Source organism: Pristis pectinata, chromosome 9 (genome assembly GCF_009764475.1).
Source record: "Pristis pectinata isolate sPriPec2 chromosome 9, sPriPec2.1.pri, whole genome shotgun sequence".
Lineage (NCBI taxonomy): Eukaryota > Metazoa > Chordata > Chondrichthyes > Rhinopristiformes > Pristidae > Pristis > Pristis pectinata.
In genome coordinates, this window is record NC_067413.1 from 23,396,533 (window position 1) to 23,417,696 (window position 21,164).

Below are 21,164 nucleotides of genomic sequence, written 5' to 3' on the forward strand. Positions count from 1 at the left end.
AGAGAGACCTAGGAGTGCAAGTTTATAGTTCATGGAAATTTCTACTTACAATAACAATTGCATGACAGAGGAGCTTTGGACAGGGCTGTTTATCATAAATCTATTGAAATGAAAGCCAAAGGGCTTATTTCCATGCTATATGACTCTAACCTGTAACATTAACTCTTTCTCTTTCCACAGAAGCTAGCTGACCTGCTGAGAGTTTCCAACATTTTTCTGTTTTCGTTTCACATTTCCAGCACCTGCAATTTTTTAAAAATTTTCTTAGTTTAGCTTAAACAGACAGATTGTTGCTGTTTGTTGCCAATAGATGTTTTCTGCTGCTTAAATATTTGTCTATGAAAAGCACACACACACTTCAATGATTTTTATACACAGAAATGAAATGAAAAGGGAACTTCAGTTTCCAGAATTTTATACACATAAGCCAAATATACACTTTTTTGACATATACATTTAGAGTCAACATACATTCTGTTGGCAAATGTATTTGCCTGGCACACAATTCTTTTGTTATATTTCATGTTTCTGAACAACAGCAGCTGAGTATTTTAGGCAAGTAAAAAAATAGTGAAGCCCTCCACCGCAGCAACAGCTTACAAGCTGATTCTATTTGCATTGACATTAAATTTCATACTCTTCTTCTAATAAAACTGCAAACTGTTGCACAGAGTAGGACTGTAGGTACTGGTACTAATTAGCTGTTCCTGCAACAACTACTCAGCATCAAGCCCTTTCAGTACACTGCACAACTCTCAATTCAATACACTTTCTTGACTCCTCTTATTTTACATGCCCTTAAAATTAAGCACCAATTTGAAAAGTATTTTTTTCCTCTCTGGCAGGGAGTGGGAGGGAGAAAGAATGGTGGAAAATCCATAGGACAAATAAATTTGCTTTGCATATTCTCTAACCTGCTTGTGAGTAGTGTTCGGGTCCAAATGAAAGTGTGAACATTTGCCCCACAGAGGTTGATGGAACTTCTCAAACTAACTGGGAGTACAGGTGGTTTACTTACAAACTGACAGCTCAGTTTAGGCTCTGCACAGTGTACTGATATCTACTGTACAGAATCACAACAGAGGAGCTCAAATCCTTATGTTACATAGAGTTTTAAGAACCAATCTCAGATCTGTGGTGGGTGTAAAATATTGAAGTTGCTGCACAGAATATAATCTATTTGCATTTTCAAGTCTTGTGTTAAATCCAGCGAGATTCCAGTTGTTATATAGTGGTACTAAACTGAATGGATTCATCAGTAAAATTCACCAGTCAATTCATGAATTAGACCCTCAGTGAAGATGTTCCTTCCTTCTATCCTTTCCTCTTAAAAGGCCAGAAAAAAATTTGAAATATTTCATCATCTTTCCCTGGTCACAAACTGTGCAAATATTTATTTTATTTTTCTCCTCAAATAACCAGGCTGTATAATGTGGAGAATTCATAAAGAAGTTAAGGTTTAACCACTAGGAACTGCACAGAAGCCAACTGTCCATGTTGTGGAATGATTACCCCTTTCTCAACTAATCCTGCAGCAAGTGGTCTGAACCTGTTTTAAACCAACCTATCACAAAGATCATAATGAATATCACCTCAGTGATTTAAAACTGTCTCCATTTGGCCCCACAATCTTCTCACCTCTGCATTATTTCATTAATATCAGACAATTAAGCTGTCAACTGGGAAAGTGCTTGATTCCAGTACTTGAATTGAGCAGCAGATCTGATCTGTTTCTAGCATCTGTGATAACAAATGCTGCTGACCCTCCTGCTCATTCACCAGCCAAAAGATCCTTCCACAACTCCCTCTAAGGAATTCACAAGAGGTTATGAAAGAATGCGTGAACACTTGGTGTGATTTTGGATGCTCTCTGAACTATATGCATGGGAGCCACAACATTATGGGGTCACTTTATGCTGACAAGTACTGTGAGTGAAAGTGAAGGTGTCTAAAGCTTTATGTTGAAGGATACCTAGAAGTTCATTTTTTTTTCATTTCAAGTCTCTCTTATCCCTCCAAACTTGCTAGTAGAACTCGTTCTTCTGTCTACAATCTGTAGGATTAGCTCCTCATTGTTTTCTCTGTGATGTGATTTTCAGCCTGCTCCAGTCCTTTGCCATGATCCCCTTATCCCACACTCGACAACATGTCTGTTAAAGTTAATGTTACTCCACCTTCTACATTCCTGTTCCCCATTCCAATCCATCAATCATCTTTCTTCTCAAAGAGAGCAGCAGCATGCCATTTGCTGCACCTTTCCCAAGTCAGTCAGGAGTTGTTTGATGTGGCGTTTCAGCTGCGGAAGTCTTGCAAGTGGCTCCGGTGGTTCCAGATCCCCTGAAAAATCCAGCCAGCTTTCCAGAACTGGAAGATTGCACAGGAGGAAGCAAAAAAAAAGTCACAAACACACTAGAGTCAAAGATACAAAAAGGGACTTAAAAATTGACACCATTAATTTTACTCAGAATTCGTCTCTGCTGAATATTTTCAGTCATGTTGCTGTTACAGTTTTACATCAATATTGACACTGAAGGAGGAAATTGCCTTCAGGATGCACTTAGAGCATGAAGTGTTTATGGCAATTCCGATTATAAGGTTGGACATCAGGATTTTACATGGAAAATGGGAAAAGATGATTTTGTAGATAGGGCATCAATTGCACCATTTCCACCAATGCTCCACTGAGATCAACCAAGACAGCACATTAACAGAAACAAAACACTTTTCTGATCTTTTGTGATGACGTGTATTTAACCTTAATCACATGCGAGGGGAAGCAAATACCAAAAATCATAGGACAGAAGTTGGCTGTTCAATTCTTCTATCATGTTCTCTCTGTGCTCGTCCACTTTCCATCTTTAATTTAAAGATGGCGTTACCTTCATTCAGGATTCCATCACCAGGAGAAAGAAGTTTCTCTGCATCTACCCAACCAAATTCCTTCACCCTGAGCAGGACACTTCTGGTCACACTCGCTAAACTCTCTTAGCCCTTTTAAAACCTTAATTTGATGAAACTTAAGGGAATACAAACCGAATTTTTGTGAACTGTATCATTATGGTGAAGACTTGGATTAACATTTGATAAGACCATAGGAACAAAGGTATTATGGTAGTCACTGGTCTTACCATCCAGCTCCTTCTCAATGAGGTCCATTCTGGTATTCACTTCATTTTGCACGGCCTCAATGTGAGTCAATAGGTTCACCTGCCATGGAAATTGTGGGTTGGTGTGTTCATCTTCCACCATCCTGTCGCAACTGCCATCAGTTGAAATCATAACTGTTTCTTTAAAGTCAGTAGCCCCCTGTAATCAATACAATGGTACGAAAAAAATGTATTATGTAGTATAGCCCAATATAAAAGAGAATCTTTGTCCTATTTACTGGTAGGAGGTACACAGTGAGTCAATTCACTTCAATTGAATGAATTGCTTTGAGACAATGTAAAATAACAACCAGCTATGTGAATTCATATTCAGCACACTTTAAATGTATTTACCATGGAGTTGCCAGATGGTTTTTCTCTGTCTTTGGAGGGCTGGCCAAAACACCCTGGGTTAAAGTTGGAAAGAATGGATAATATTCCCACCCTTCATTGAGATCTAATGACAGGAAACAGCTGTGCATGAACAATACCAGGACTGCAAGCCGCTCCCGCATCTCCAATGTTGATAAAGTTAGCTGGTACTCAGTGCCTTAAAGAATGAGCATCTGCAGAACCAAACATCAAAAGGAAGGCAATTGGCAGGGAAAAGCTAAAACAAAATCACCAAAATTCAACATGGCATTTAAATGAAAAATATGATTTACTTTCAGGTCTCTTCTGACATTTTAATGGAACCGTGGATACAATTTAAATTAAAAAAGAACATGGACCGCTTCATTATTTGAGGAATTGATAATGAATTTGAACACTGTGCAATCATCAGACCTTATGATGAGTATACCACACAGAAACAGGTTATTTAACCCAAATGGTCTACTCCAGTGTTTCAAAATGCCTTATAATCATAGAATCATAGAAAGTACAGCACAATACAGGCCCTTCGGCCCACAATGTTGTGCCGACCTTTAAACCTCACCTCAAAACTATCTAACTCCTTCCCCACACATACCTCTTTATTTTAAATTCCTCCATATGCTTATCTAGCAATCTCTTGAATTTGACCAATGTACCTGCCTCCACCACCACCCCAGGCAGCGCATTCCATGCCCCAACCACTCTCTGGGTAAAAAACCTTCCTTTGATATCTCCCTTGAACCTCCACCCCCCCCCCCCCCCCCCACAACATTACTTTAAAGCTATGCCCTCTTGTATTGAGCATTGGTGCCCTGGGAAAGAGGCGCTGGTTCTCCACTCTATCTATTCCTCTTAATATTTTGTACACCTCTATCATGTCTCCTCTCATCCTCCTTCTCTCCAAAGAGTAAAGCCCTAGCTCCCTTAGTCTCTCCTCATAATGCATACTCCCTAAACCAGACAGCATCCTGGTAAAAATCCTCTGCATCCTTTCCAATGCTTCCACAAGCTTCCTATAATGAGGCGACCAGAACTGCAGACAGTATTCTAAGTGTGAATCTAACCAGAGTTTTGTAGAGCTGCATCATTACCTTGCAGCTCTTAAACTCAATCCCATGATTTATGAATACTAACATCCCATAAGCCTTCTTAACTACCCTATCCACCTGTGAGGCAACTTTCAGGGATCTGTGGATATGAACCCCCAGATCCCTCTGCTCCTCCACACAACCCAGAATCCTGCCATTAACTTTGTACTCCGCCTTGGAGCTTGTCCTTCCAAAGTGTACCTCACACTTCTCTGGATTGAACTCCATCTGCCACCTCTCAGCCCAGCTCTGCATCCTATATATGTCCCTCTGCAATCTTCTACAGTCCTCCACACTATCCAACAACACCACCAACCTTTGTGTTGTCTACAAACTTGCCAACCCACCCTTCCACCCCCTCATCCAGGTCATTAATAAAAATCAAGAAAAGTAGAGGTCCCAGAACCAATCCTTGTGGGACACCACTAGTCACATCCCTCCATTCTAAATGCACTCCCTCCACTACAACCCTCTGCTTTCTACAGGCAAGCCAATTCTGAATCCACACGGCAAGCGTTCCTGGATCCCATGCCCTCTGACCTTCTGAAGAAGCCTACCATGTCAAATGCCTTACTAAAATCCATGTAGACCACATCTACTGCACTACCCTCATCAATCTTCCTGGTCACCTCCTCAAAGAACCCTATCAGGCTTGTGAGACATGATCTGCCCTTCACAAAGCCATGCTGGCTGTCCCTGATCAGACCATGATTCTCTAAATGCCCATAGATCCTATCTCTAAGAATCCTTTCCAACAGCTTGCCCACCACAGACATAAGGCTCGCTGGTCTATAATTCCCTGGACTATCCCTACTACCTTTTTTGAATAAGGGGACAACATTTGCCACTTTCCAATCCTCCGGTACCATTCCCGTGAACAACGAGGACTCAAAGATCGTAGCCAACGGTTCAGCAATCTCCTCCCTCGCCTCGCGGAGCAGCCTGGGGAATATTCTGTCAGGCCCTGGGGACTTATCTGTCCTAATATTTTCTAACAGATCCAACACATCCTCCCTCTTGATATCTACTTGCTCCAGAACATTAACCTTACCAACACTGTCCTCAGCATCAGCAAGGCCCCTCTCCTCGGTGAATACTGAAGAGAAGTATTCATTGAGGACCTCACCCACTTCCACAGCTGCCAGGCACACCTTCCCACCTTTGTCTCTAATCGGTCCTACCTTCACTCTCGCCATCCTTCTGCTCTTCACATAAGTGAAAAAAGCCTTGGGATTTTCCTTAACCCTACTCGCCAAGGCCTTTTCATGTCCCCTTCTTGCTCTCCTCAGCCCCTTCTTAAGTTCCTTCCTTGCTACCCTATATTCCTCAAGAGACCTATCTGATCCTTGCTTCCTAAACCTTATGTATGCTGCCTTCTTCTTCCTAACTAGTTGTTCCTCCTCTCTTGTCACCCATGGTTCCTTCACCCTGCTATTCCTTCTCTGCCTCACCAGGACAAATCTATCCCTAACCTCCTGCAAGAGATTCCTGAACAATGACCACATCTCCATAGTACATTTCCCTTCAAAAATGTCATCCCAATTCACACTCGCAAGTTCTAGCCTTATAGCCTCATAATTTGCCCTTCCCCAATTAAATATCTTCCTGTCCTCTTTGCTCCTATCCTTGTCCATGACAATGCTAAAGGTTAGGGAGTGGTGGTCACTGTCCCCCAAATGCTCACCCACTGATAGATCTGTCACCTGACCCGGTTCATTACCTAATACTAGATCTAATATGGCATTCCCTCTAGTCAGTCTGTCAACATACTGTGACAGGAATCCGTTCTGAACACACTTTACAAGCTCTGCCCTGTCTAAACCTTTGGTACTAAGCAGGTGCTAATCAATATTTGGGAAGTTGAAGTCTCCCATGATAACAACTCTGTTATTCTTGTACCTTTCCAAAATCTGCCTCCCAATCTGCTCCTCAGTATCTTTGCTGCTACCGGGGGTGCTATAGAATACTCCCAGTGGAGTAACTGCTCCTTTCTTGTTCCTAACTTCCACCCATACTGATTCTAGAGAGGATCCCTCTACATTACCTACCCTCTCTGCAGCTGTAATAGTATCCCTGACCAGTAACGCCACCCCTCCTCCTCTTCTCCCCCCCTCCCTATCCCTTTTAAAACACTGAAATCCAGGAATATTCAGTATCCATTCCTGTCCTGGAGACAGCCAAGTCTCTGCAAGAGCCACAATATCATAGTTCCACGTACTTATCCAGCCTCTTAGTTCATCACCCTTATTCCTGATACTTCTTGCATTTAAGTAAATGCACTTTAGCCCATCCACCTTTCTACTTTTATACCCCATACTCTGCTTATCCTTCCTCAAAGCCTCTCTATGTGTTAGATCTGTCCTTACTCCATGCACTTCTTCCACTGACCTATCCCTCCGGTTCCCATCCCCCTCACAAACTAGTTTAAACCCTCCCGAACCACACTAGCAAACCTGCCTGCAAGGATATTGGTCCCCCTCAGTTCAGGCGTAACCCGTCCTCTCTGTATAGGTCCCACCTTCCCCAGAAGAGATGCCAATGATCCAAAAATCTAAATTTTTGCCCCCTGCACCAACTCCTCAGCCACGCATTCAACTGCCATCTCCTCCTATTCTTACCTTCACTATCACGTGGCACTGGCAGCAATCTGCCATCTCCTCCTATTCTTACCTTCACTATCACGTGGCACTGGCAGCAATCCCGAGATTGATAACCTTGAGGTCCTGTTCTTCAGCCTTCTGCCTAGCTCCCTAACTCCCTTTTCAGGACCTCATCCCCCTTCCTACCTATGTCATTGGTACCAACATGTACCATTACCATTGAGCGTTCCCTCCCGCTCAAGAATATTGTGGACCCGATCAGTGACATCCCGGACCCTGGCACCCGGGAGGCAACATACCATCCGGGATTCACGCACACGTCCACAGAACCTCCTGTCTGTTCCCTTGACTATTGAGTCCCCTATCACTATTGCCCTCCTCTTCTCCTCCCTTCCCTTCTGAGCAGCAGGACCAGTCCCAGTGCCAGAGACCTGGCTACTGCTGCTTGATCCCTGTAGGTCATCCCCCTCAACAGCATCCAAAGCAGAAAACCTGTTCCTGTTCCCTTTCTTTTTCTCTCCTCTGACAGTCATCCATCTCTCTACCTCCTGAACCCTAGAAGTACCTGCTCTAAAGGGGGGGGGGGGGGGGGGGGGGGGGGGGGGGGGGGTGCGGTGACTGCCTCCCGATGCACAGCATCTACATATCTCTCTCCCTCCCTGATGCTCAGCAGTGTTTGAAGCTGCAACTCCAGCTCATCAATTCTGAGCCGAAGTTCCTCTAGCCTCAAACACTTACTGCAGATGTGGTCACTGTGCACCACAGCAGGGTCCACTAGCTCCCACATCATGCAGCTGCAGCACATTGCCATGCCCTCCATTTGAACTAGTCTTTTTTTTTCTACCTAGCTGTAGTCTACTAAAAAATCTATAATAATAACAGTAAACCTTATCTTTACTTACCAGCTACTCACCAGTGTTGTTGCAGATGGCCTTTGCCTCTTGATGCTGAAGAAAATGATAGATAACTGGATCCTGCCTCGCCCCTTTACCACCTAAGCCCATTGAGCCAAAGCCCAATCATTCTGCTCCCCCTCACTCTGCTGCCCGCTGGATATGGTGGTCTTCTTTTTAAACTGCTCGTGCGCTAACCGCGTACATCACACGCCTGCGCAGTCTTGCCCCACTATTCCCGACCGGAGAGAAAAAAAACTTAGCTGCTCCGAAGTCCGAAGTTCACCGAAATGACCCAAAAATGAAACCACTGAAGTTGATTTTTTAAAATCAGGAAAGCTCAATGGTGGTCATAGGGAGGCAAGGTTGTTTCATTTTTTATATATATTTAGAATACATTCATTTTTAAAAATTTATTTATCGAATGTGGGCAATTCTAACATTTATAGTGTATCCCTAATGGCCCTTGAGACGATGCAAGTAAGAATGGGATTTCATCGCTGGAGTCTGTCTGGTGAAGGACTGCGAGAAGGATCAGAAACAGTGATATTAAAGAAATAGAGATATTTTTTTCCACATAAGGATATTGTGTAGCTTGGAGAGGAACCTGCAATTCATGCCTTCCATATGCTAGACTTATTCTTCCAGGTATTGGATGTCATGGACAGTGCACCTGTAGTGAAGGGAGTAAGTATTTAAGGTGGGATATGGGATACTAATCATGCCAGTTGCTTTGTACTGGATGATGTCAGGAGTTGCATCACTCACCCCATGATCTGACCAGCTTTTGCAGACACAATATGCAGATGGCTAGTCCAGTTGTTCTAGTCCAGAGATTAATTAATTAGCAAAGTCATAAATTCATACATTCATATCAGCAGCTTAGAAATACTTTGTTCCCTTTTTGCATCCTTCTCTGTTCCCCACTACCAAAAGTCCTGAACTAAACACTTGTCAAAGAAACAACTTAATGGCTAAAATGCAGCTGGCTCTGAGCCTAACACAAAACAAAACTTTTCACAAATATTTAAAATACTAAGAATCAAGTAAAACTAATGAAACAGCTACATTATAAACAAAAAAAATATAAAAATAAACCTTTATAAGCAAGTCAAGTTTTTGACAAATTCACACTAACTAAAGCAGATCAGACTTTAAAGATCTATTTCCTTGTATCAAGTACAGAGCTGAGCTCTTAAAAATCATTAAAAAAATTATTATTCACTTTTTCAATGACCATGCTCAGTTCTGCCCTCAGAAACCATCCATTTGTCAGCTGAATCCATTAATAGTGTCCCTTACAATAGCCTTCTCTTGTAGCTCAAAATTCAGTTTGGCTAACTTGATAGTATTGTCAGATCTGTCAGCCTTACCCCCAACATGATACTTCAGTAGCGTTGAAGGGCTTCATTGTTGAAGCTACTGTTTAGGAACATTGGAATATGAATTGTTTTTTGACATTTAAGTATGTTTAACGATTCAATTAGATTAGCAAATTAATTCCATATACCCACATTTGCCTCAGCATATTTGATTAACAAATACTTATCAATCTTAGATTTGAAATTAATAACTGGCCAATTATTAACTGCCATTCCCTGCAGATTGTTCCAGTAAATTGCCCCATTTTGCATGTATGGTATTGGTTAACATCACTCCTGAAAGGCTTGGCTGTATGTTTTAGCTTATGTTTCCTATTCCAAGACTTCTCAACCTCTAGAATAGTTTCTCTTTATCTACCACATTGGTCTCCTTTATATTTTGTAAACATTGCTCAAATCACATAATAATTTTTCTTCCCTCCCAGCTTATGTTTTGAACATGCATCCTGTATTTATACTGCTCCTTTGTTACCGATTTATAAGTCAGTGGAAGTGATATTTTCTAATTACATTTTCAAATTTTTAAACAATTGTGCATTTTCAACATCTAAAGTATTTCACTTTTGGACAATGGCTCCTAGTTTCTCATAATCTCCAATATGAAATAGTATTTCTGTGTGTCTAAATTTCTCCAGGGCCTCACCTATTGCTATGTCTGAAACCCTGTTAAGCCCCAAAACCTCTCTCTCTCTCTCTCTCTCTCTCTCTCTCTCTCTCTAATTTTGCATGTATTTTTATCTGATTGCAACTCTATAAATTATCTTGGGACATTTTTCACTACATAATAGCACTGTATAAATTCAGGTTGTTGACTGGAGTTGCAGTTATATCAAGACAGATATAGAAACCTCTTTCAGTAAGGGTGCCATTCAGTTCCTGCAGGTAACCTAGAACAAGCAATTTAAAATCCTTGCTGAAAAACCCAAAGAGCAGACAGAACACATAGTCATAAGCTAATTAAAAAAGCAATGCAAAAATATACCTGTTCAGATAGATTGTCTGCTTTCTGCACGATTTGCCTTTCAGTCTTTTTGAATAAAGTACTCTGATCCTCTGATCTACAGGTTTCCTCATCCTCTGAACTGTTGTGGTCCATTGTAATCTTCTTTTCTACGCCGTAGCTCTGAGGCTTCTGGTAGCTGTGCTCATTCGTGATGTAGGTTCCCTCTACTTTCTGGCTGAGTTTAGTTCTTTCTTTACGACTCTGATTATGACAGACTTTCTCAGGCTGCTTGGGACTGTCCATACATTCTTTGATCTTTTCTCCAGCAGGTTGGCCTTGTGTAGATTTGATGCAAGACTGAGCCCAGAGATGCAGATCAGGATGCTTTCTGCTCCTTGAGATGGAAAGGATTGGAAGATGCCAGACTATTTTAATTCTCAGAAAACATAAGAAGACTGTCACCTGCATAATAAAATCTTTTGGGCGTTTCATGGTTGCAGCCCATTCGACTGCAATGTCAAGATGTAGAAGCATTACACAAAACTGTTCAATTCTGCATTCATTTCCCTGCATGCCACCACAATGCACTAGTATGGATTATGGAAGAAATACTTCACTAGGGACTATTCAATTGTTTCATAGGGAGCTTTGATAGGCAGTAGAGTGGAATTATTATCAAAACCTTACCATACTACATATGGAAGTGCACTTATAAAAATCATATGTTGCATGGAACATAACAACATCATGATGTGTATACATAGTTCAAAAAATTCATAAGTCATGTCCACATATAGAGAGAAACATTCCCACTATTCACTATCTATGGAGGTTCTGCATTACCCTAGTCACTAGACTCACTAGAACTGGAAATATGAGAAAACTGTACATTTTAAGTTGTAGAAAGGGGGAGGGTGGGCAGAACAGTGAGAATGTCTGTAATAGGGTGCAGACCAAGTTGTCAGGGTAATCACTTCTTTAAATACTGGCAGGGACTCAAGAAATAAGAAACAAAGGAACAATTGAAATATCTAGCAAAAAAAGGGTGGTTATCTGAAATTGTTAAATTCAATATTGAGTCCCAGGGGCTGCAATGTACCCTGACAGAAGATGAGGTGCTCTTTTTCGAATTTACACTGGGATCACTAGAACAGAACAGGAGACCAAAGACAGAGAGGTTGGAAAGGGAGGGGAACTGGGAATTAAAGTGACAGGAGACTGGATGCTCAGGGTCATCCTTGCAGACTGAACGAAGGTGTTTTGCCAATGTAGAGAAGAACACTTTGTGGGCACGGAATGAAATGCACTGAATTGGAAGAAGTCCAAATTAATTAAAACTATAGCTATAAGCTGGTTTTCAAAGGAAAACTGCTTTACACTGATACTAAGATAATTTGAGTTCTGTGTAATTTTTGCTAAAGACCACACATACTTACTGGAGGATATTAATCTTCAGTTGAAGCCCATGGAGCACTTCAGTCACACTATAAACATCAGCCAGGAGCTGGTGCGTTGATACTATTTTCTTAGCATTCTGCTGGGAATAATTCTCCTTCAAGAACGACAGGCCATACATATGTCCGTTTTTTAGCCATTCTTTGTCATAACAATATTTGGCACTCCATCTCTGATCTATAGGAATCAAAATCATTGCATGCATGTAGCACAGTTCTTATATCCCTAAGATGCGTAACATCTAATGAACTACTTGCAGGGTTAATGTTGTTCCTTGGTTATAGCTGGCTGCTATGCCCAAGTACTTCTTAAAATGTAGTCGGTAGCGTAATGTAAGAAATATAGCACCCAATCTGCATCCAGCACAGTACCACAAACGGCAAAGTGATAATCACTAGATGATCTGCTTTATTAGCAATGTTGGTTGAGGGATGAGTATTGGTCAGGGTATGTGGGTAACTACTGTAGCAAAAATTACTGTCTGCCCTTGTCTAGTCCCTTCCCACCTACATCCAGGACACCTCTTATGTCCTTCACCATTTTGACAACTTCTAATTCCCTGGCCTCAACCGCCTCATCTTCCACTCCCTGGTGCGCTTATCCCTTCCCGTCCCCTGACACTTTCCCCTGCAACCGTGCAGTGATAATAAATCTGATTCTGATTCTCCTCCATTCTGGTATGTTATAGTTGGTGCACACAATGTATATTTGTGATATATATAAATGACTTGGATGAAAATGTAGATGGCTGGGTTAGTATGTTTGCAGATGACACAAAGACTGGTGGAGTTGAGGACAATGAAGAAGATTGTCAAAGGATACAGCAGGATATAGATCAGTCACAGATATGGGCGGAGAACTGGCAGATAGAGTTTAACCCAGGAAAGTGTGAGGTATTGCACTTTGGGAGGTCAAATGTAAGCAGCAAGTATACAGTTAATGGCAGGACCCTTGATAACATTGATCTACAGAGGGATCTTGGGTTCCAAGTCTATAGCTCACTGAAAGTGGCCACACAAGTAGATAGGGTGGTAAAGAAGGTGTACGGCATGGCATGCTTGCCTTCATTGGCAGAGGCATTGAGTATAAGAGTTGGGATGTTGTGTTACAGTTGCACAAAACATTGGTTAGGTCACACTTAGAGCATTGTATGGAAGGATGTGATTCAGCTAGAGCGGATGCAGATTCACAACGATGTTGCTTGGACTGGAGGGCCTGAGTTATCAAGAGAGATTTGATAGGCAAGGTCTGTTTTCCCTGGAGCAAAGGAGGCTGAGGCACGACGTGAAGGAAATATATAAAATTATGAGAGGCATAGAAAGGGTAGATAGCCAGTATCTGTTTCCCATGGTATGGGTGTAGGGCATACGTTTAAGGTGAGAGGGAGGTTTAAAGGGGAGCTGAGGGGTAAATATTTCATTCAAAGAGTAGTTGGTATTTGGAATGAGCTGCCAGAGGTGGTGGAGGCAGGAACATTAACAACATTTAAGAGGCATCTGGACAGCTACTTGAAAGGGAAGAGCATACGGGGATATGAAATTAATACAGACAGGTGGGATTAGTGTAGGTAGGCATGATGGTCAGCATAGATAGAGTCGAATGAAGGGTCTGTTTCTATGCTGTAAGAATCTATGACTCTAAATGGAATCTTCAACTAATCGCAAGTCAGCAAATTAAATCAACACATTTACCCTGTCGACAAATAGCAAAAGGACAGAGGATTCAGAAGGCACGTCACATTGAAATTGTATTTGCACACGCCTTGACAAGAAGAATCATCCAGAAGTAGTGTCCAAAAAAAAAGAGGCTTAAAATATTGAATAACAGAATGCGAAAATGTAACCTTTTGTCAGTCAAGAAAATGGCATTGATTGTTTTATTTTAACCACAGCTCCATTTGGATTTCAGTCACAAAACCTCTGCAGGATTTTGACTTCCCAAATCATATAGAGCACAACTAAAAGAATTTACAATGGATTTTCAGTCATTGAGAGAAAAAAACATTCCTCCTATTTACTTTAATTAAACCAACCAATTTATTTTAATCATTAAATTTAATATATTTACATAAAAATATCTTATGTGCCTTCTGCTGAGGTAGAAAAATGGTCATGTGGTATAACAATTATTAAAACAGACTTTAAATGTTAACACAATGTATTTCCAAACTAAATGCAAACACAAGATAGGATCATGTTTATTTAGTATAAAATAAAAACAGAAAATGCAGGAAGGACTCGACAGGTCGGGATGCATCTGTGGAAAGATTCCAATTGAAAAGAAACGTTAATTCTGCTTCTCCTTCCACAGATGTTGCTTGAACTGTTGAGTGCTTCCAGCATTTTCTGTTTTTACTCCAAAGTTCCAGCATCTGCAGTTTTTTTGATTTAAACTTTTGTTATTTAAGCTGTACTGACAGTTTAAATCGAGCATCAGAAGATGACCAAAGAAGGTAATTACCTGGCGGATCCCGGCAGATGTGGCAAATATATCGGTCTGGAATGTTGTCTTCTCGTAATCCCATACAGATGCTGTGCTGCCAACAAAGGCACTCTTCACACTTCAATGAGAGCGAGGCAGCAAAGATCAAAGGAAACAGAAACAAAGATTAAAAAGGGATAATTGAAGAAAAATTAATCATAATACTGATTTAGTGATGCAAACATCTTATTGTTCCAATAAAACAGATTGCTATTCCAGTGCTAAATTTTGACCTTAAGATATTGCTAATGTTCTTGCTTCCCTATTGTCCTGGAGTCTGAAAGATTGTTTCACTTACCCAAAAGAAAGAGACACAGAGCAAAAATAAAAATTCCATGGCTATGGGCAAAGGTCAGGGGAGTGAAACAAATTTGATAGTTCTTATAAAGAGCCATGAGGACCTGGAAAAACTAAATTACACTGTTCTATGCTTTAGGATTCTAGGAACATAAGAACTAGAAGCAGGAGCAGGCTCCGTAATCCCTCACTAATCAGTACAATCATGACTGAACATGTATTTCAAATACACTTTCTTGCTTGTTCCCATAGCCTCTGATTCCCTTAGTCCAAAAATGTACTAAACTGTCTTGATTATACTCAATAACTGAGGTAAAGAATTCAAAGATTTACAATACTTTAGGTAAAGAAATTTCTCCCTAGCTCAGGCCCAAATGGCCAATCTGGGGTCATGCTCCCTCGCTCCAGATAAATGGATTGGCCATTTGCTCCTGAGCTACAGAACACAGCCTTTTGAAATCTTGTGTCTTAATAAGATCCCCTTTCATTCCTCTGATCTCCAATGAGTGAAGGCCAAATCTCCTCAGGGTCTCATTGTCAGAATAAACCTTCATCCTTGGACCACACCATACCTGATAATCACAGTGTTGTAAACTCTTTAATGCACAGATTATTGAATCTCATGGCACAGTGCTTGGAGTGCACATTGTACCCAAACAGATCAAAGGAACTTAAGCAGTAAAACATTCTTTCAATGAACTTCAAAATTGTGCAATACCTTATCTTTGTGTATTCACCCTTTTATAAACATTGAGTATTTACATAGTCAACTCTTCTGTCAACTAGCCATTATTTGTCTGATTTGTACCTCTCCTGTAATCAGTTCAGGCTTTGTTCTGTGTCATAGACCTTGGCCTTTCTCCTGGGTCTCTTAATTCTAAAGGCTAGCCAGGCACCTTTGGCTCTCAGAGAAGGTCACTTCACAACATAAGCACATACTCTATGTTGACACCCCAGTGACTACTTGATGGAGTGTTACAACTTCAAAAGTGCAGTGTTTTGTGCGAGACATTAAAGTGGGGCTCTGGCCTACTTGTTCAGGTGAACATAAAATAAGCAATGATGCAGAGGGAATGATGGTTTCTCATGTCAGCTAACACCACAAAAAACAGGTTATATGACTATACATTGCATTGGTTATTTGTGAAACCTTGCCATACAGAAGCCAGTTTCAGTGTTTTCCTACAGAGCTCTCACTGGCTGTGACATACTTTGGGATCATAGAAAGTACAGCACAATACAGGCCCTTCACCCCAAAATGTGTGCCAACCTTTAAACCTCACCTAAGACTATCTAGGCGATATAGAAGGAATTTTTAAAAATCCCTCCCAAGCAGCTCTGGAATGTCCAGCATCTGCACCCGAATTCTTTCCCTCTAAAATTACAATGTAAAACTCCCAAACACTATTCATGTTTTGAAGGTATGAATGGAAATTGGACTTTCCAAGGGGTATTTACAGTCTACTCTCCATATAGTGCATTGAAAAACAATTAATAGCACAACAAACGAAAAAAATGAAAGCAAATTAAAACAGGTTTTAAGTTTTAAATTGTTTAGACTACCTGAATCATAAACCCATTTTCTTCATCCATTTCACAAACACAACGGACTATTGCATTGCTATCATCCTCCTCTTGAGACTCCTCTGGATTTGTTGAATTGTCCAGATCCTGGCCATAATCTTCACTCATTAGTGCACTTTCCGTTGATGAACCATCAAAGAACTCATCATCAGAAAGAGCCGCTAGGAAAATAGAAATCCTATCAAAATACTTAAACATTGCCCATCTTTACAGGTCCTAAGATGTTACATATGTTGCTTAAGTTCAATTAAAGAGCAGTGTAATAACAGAAATGTTTTAATCACTTTAAAAAGTCATTTGATTCATTGAGGTTACTTCTTCACAGACATCAATCTCTAGCTATCCATCTTCACATCATATCCTTCAAACTCTGCTCTGCCCAGACTTTCAAAGCCATTTAGCTTTGAGCACCTTTTTCCAAATGTGTTCTCCTCATAACCAAAGCTCCACTTTGAAAGCACGAGTTGGTAAAACAACTCTTTACGGTCCTCTAGTAACTCATTCCATTAATTACCTTTTGCATAAAAATTTCTTCCTGACTTCCTTTTTTCCAAGAGTGAACTTCCCATTCTGGTATATGGGTGTTGCTGGAAGGTCAGCACATATTGCCTTTCTGTACAGTTGCCCTTTATAAACTGGTGGTCTAAGCCTCCTTATTGAACTGCTGCAGTTCACATGGAGAAGGCATTCCTACAGTTTTGTTAAGTAAGGAGTTCCAAAATTCTGATACAACAACAATGAAGAGGAAGCAATATATCTCCAAGTCGAATGGTATTGTCCCACAGCTGCCGCCCACAGATCGGGTGACTGCTCTGTGGAGGACCTGCTTTCAATCCTGGGGTGACCCTGAGCTTCCTGTTGCCTGCCACTTTATTTCTCCACCCTACCTGTGGCCTCCTGAACTGTTACAGCAAGACCCGATGGAAACTGAAGGAACGGTACCACATTTTCCATCTGGGCATGTTGGAGCCTTTCAGACTCCATATTGAATTCTACAATTTCAATAACTTGATTTCTCTGTATCAAAACTGACTATTTCTGCTGAAAATTATCCATCCGTGATGTTGGCTCAGATTTTCTCTCTCCATTAGCCCAGCCTGATCCTCTGGAAGTGACTCACAGACAGCTCTGCATTTTGCAACATTTTACACTCTTTTGCCTGTATTATCATTCTCTAACTGTACTATTAACTTATCAACCACTACTTTTCCTCAAGGCAATCTTGGCCTCACCTCATCACAGATATTCCCTTTATCCTATATACCCCTACCCCACCTTCTTTGCCACTTAAAATTAACTTACTTTTTTCTCTCTTTTCCATTTCTGATGAAGGGACTACGACCTGAAATGTTAAACCTGTCTCTGTTTCCACAGATGCCGCCTGACCTGCTGAGTGTCCCCAGCATTTTCTGTTTTTATTTCATCTAGATTTGTTGTTCCTGTACTTCTGGGTGACACCGCTGACTGATATGAGAGATGAAATGGTCATAGACATTTGATATCCTTAGCATAGTGAACAATTTATTGGATTTAAAACTACTTAGCCCCCATCACCCTGTCTCTTTCCCCTCCTCCACCCTTTCCATCTGCCCATCACCACAGACTCCTCCCACTGGTTCCCCTCCTACTACTCCCATCTGCCTTCCTCCCTTGATTCCATGCTCCACCTTCCTCTCCTATCAGACTCCATCATCTTTAGCCCTTCCACCTATCACCTCCCAGCTCTTCCATCTGCCTATCAACCACCACCCCCACCCCCCCTCACCTGGATCCACCTATTGTCTGCTTGCTGTTGCTCCACCCCTTCACTATACTGGCTATCTTCCTTCTACCTTTCAATCCAGATGAAAGGTCTCAAACCGAAACATCAGCTTTCTACCTCACTCCATAGGTGCTGCCTGACCTGCTGAGTTCCTCCAGCATCTTGTATGTAAGCACAGTAAAACTCCATTAATCAGGCACACATAGGACTTTGCTGGTGCTGAACTGGCAGATTTAACATTCTATCAGATGCTATTTTGTTAACATAGTACACTTAATTCACTTTTTAAAGAGATGTTAAACAGTAATATTTCAAAAATCTGCTGAGTTTCAAACAGCACAGCCAATAGAAGCAGGCGAATTTAAAGGCCTCAGCAAGTGGTTGGAGAGCACAGGAATGGAGGCCCCAGTGAGTAGACAGAGAGGGCAAGAACCAGGGCCTTGGTGAGTGATAGAAAGTGAGCATAAAGTGAGCATGGGATCCAGGGCCCCAGTGAGTGGTCAGGAAATGTGGGCACCAGGCCTCAGTGTGTGGTCAGGAAGCACCGGAGCCCAAACCCTGGGGTGCGGTGGAAGAGTGTGGGATCTGGGGTCTGGGTGAGTGAGAATTGCAAACATCATCTGGTGAATCAGATGCTGAATAGGGATTTCTGAGTGGCTGAAAAGTAGATTATTGGGGTTTTACTGTACATGTTATTATCCATTCCCTTTACAAAGTAACAATTAGAGAGGAACCTATGGGACTTATACAATGAGCCAGCAAGTGTATCCTGTGTTGAAATGAATCAACCAGTGAAGGAGATTTATAGTCATCGATTTGTACAGTGTAGAAACAGGCCCTTCGTCCCACTGCGCCTATGCCAACCATCTATACTAATCCTAGTTGCCTGCATGAAGTCCAAATCCCTCTATACCCTACTCATTCAAGTACTTGTCTTGATGCCTCTTAAACATTGTTAATATTCCTGCCTCCACCACCTCCTCTGACAGCTCATTCCAGATACCAGCTACTCTGTGTGAAAAATGTACCCATCAGATCCCCTTTAAACCTCCTCCCTTTCACTTTAAACCTATTCTCTTTAGTTTTAGTTACCCCTACCATGGAAAACAGACACTAGCTATCTATGACTCTCATAATCTATCATGTCACCTCTCAGCCTCCTTTGCTTCAGGAAAAGCGGACCTAGCCTATTCAACCTCTCCTGATAATTCAAGCCCTCCAATCCAAGCAACATCCTTGTGAATCTTTTCTTCACCTTCTCGAGCTCAATCACATCCTTTCTTAGTGTGGCAACCAGAACTGCGCATAGTACTGCAAGTACAGCCTGACCACGGGGAGAAGGCGGGAAAATGGGGTTAAGAAAAAAAAATCAGCCATGATTTAATGGCAGAGCAGGCTTTAATGGGCCAAGTGGCCTAATTCTGCTCCTATATCTTATGGTCTAACAATAACTCGATGTCCCAACTCTTATACTCAATGCCTCGGCTGATAAAGGCAAGCAACCTGTATACCTTCAACATCACCCTGTTTATCTATATTGCTACTTTCAGGGAACTATGTACTTGTCTCCCAAGGTTTCTCTGTTCAACAACATTCTCCAGGGCCCTGCCATTCACTGTGTATATCCTGCTCTGGTTTAACTCCCCAAAATACATCACTTTGCACTTATCTGAGTTAAATTCCATCTGCCATTCCCTTGCCCACTTTCCCAATTAATCTAGATCCTGTTATAACCATAGCCAACCCTCTTCACTGTCCACCGCACCAACAATTTTTCTGTCATCTGCAAACTTACTAATCATGCCATCAACATTCTCATCCAAATCATTAATACACATGACAAACAACAGAGGGCCCAGCACCAATCGCTGCAGCCCATTATTGGTCACAGCCCTCCAATCTGAAAAGCAAACCCCCACCACCTTCCGACTCCTACTACCAAGGCAATTTTGTATCCAATTGGCTAGCTCATCCTGGATTCCATGTGTTCTAACCTTCTGGATCAGCCTACCTTGCGTGCCTTTGTCAAAGGCCTTTCTAAAGTACACATAGACAACGTCTACTGTCCTGCCCTCATCAATCCTCTTGGCCAACTCTTTACATTGAGATTACTATAATCTTTCAACCTCAAGTAAAGGTATTTCACTACAGAATAATAATTTTTTCTGTCATTATAGGGAAACTATTTCCACTATTTGAGGAGAAACAGAATTGTTTCGAAAAAACTAATAGCTTCTCAAACAGGTATTATATCTTTTTCAGTGATAACAGTCACATCAAGGAAATGGTAATTTATTACTTACTGGTGAATATTCTTGCCGAACCAAAAACCTACTCATCCCAAGTATCTTTCAATACTTACATTCACATCTAGATACATGATCTGTGCTTAGCTCCAGCAACGATCCCGAGGACGGGTGAGATTTTGGAGGTACATATGCTGGTTTCAACACTGATCCACAACGCAAAGAGAGGGAACTTCCAGGTTTTATTAGAGGAGAGGGACACCTATCCAAAGATTCCACAGAAACATCTTTGAATCCTTCACAGTCTGTCAACTCTGAGCAGAAAGCAAGACCAGCACGTTAAAAAGAATGCTTAGTTAGTTCAGAGACACATGCAAAATTTCAACCTGAATGAAAAACGTTCAGTCCTGAAGACTTAGGAATACAGAAGAGTAGATCATTCGGCCTTTGGATGTGAAAAGAGATCAATTCTTTGGATGCTCAGGACCAAAATATCGATTTATCAGTCACTTTAATATCACACAGAATAATATTAGTAAGTAGAATACAATATCTGTTAGGGAGATGCATTAATCCCAAAAATGAAAGGATCCACATCACGATGCATAATGAAATTTGAGACACAATGAAAATTACCCAGTAGAATTCCTCTCTGTTTATTTGCTTCCATCAGTCTAACAGTTAATGGAGATGGCTGAAAGCATTGCTCACTATTTCTCGACTATTTTCTGTACCAGCATCTCTCATGACTGCCCTCAGGCAAAATAAAAACTTGTAGTAAAACCGGGAATCTTGCTTAGTCTTTAAGTACAACTGATACAGATAAAGAAATGGAAGAAAACACAGCCTGCTTTTCTACAATCTCCATGCTGTTTTGTGCCATTGTTTTGACTCACCTCATTTAATTTTGGA

General features: G+C 41.2%; 1 protein-coding gene across 2 annotated transcripts in view; it reads right to left on the reverse strand.

Moving 5' to 3' along the window:
* Window positions 1-431: 431 nt before the first annotated feature.
* The window catches only part of LOC127574335 (PHD finger protein 20-like protein 1), a 74,742-nt gene continuing 54,009 nt past the window's right edge, over window positions 432-21,164 (reverse strand). For both annotated transcript variants that reach the window (XM_052023259.1, XM_052023260.1), the window contains exons 15-21: window positions 20,369-20,566; window positions 16,224-16,405; window positions 14,343-14,442; window positions 11,864-12,059; window positions 10,467-10,821; window positions 3,129-3,306; window positions 432-2,364 (exon numbers count right to left, since the gene is read on the reverse strand). In XM_052023259.1, the coding sequence (XP_051879219.1) occupies window positions 2,222-2,364; window positions 3,129-3,306; window positions 10,467-10,821; window positions 11,864-12,059; window positions 14,343-14,442; window positions 16,224-16,405; window positions 20,369-20,566 (1,352 nt within the window). In that variant the 3' untranslated portion in view covers window positions 432-2,221. The remainder of the gene's footprint in view (window positions 2,365-3,128; window positions 3,307-10,466; window positions 10,822-11,863; window positions 12,060-14,342; window positions 14,443-16,223; window positions 16,406-20,368; window positions 20,567-21,164) is intronic.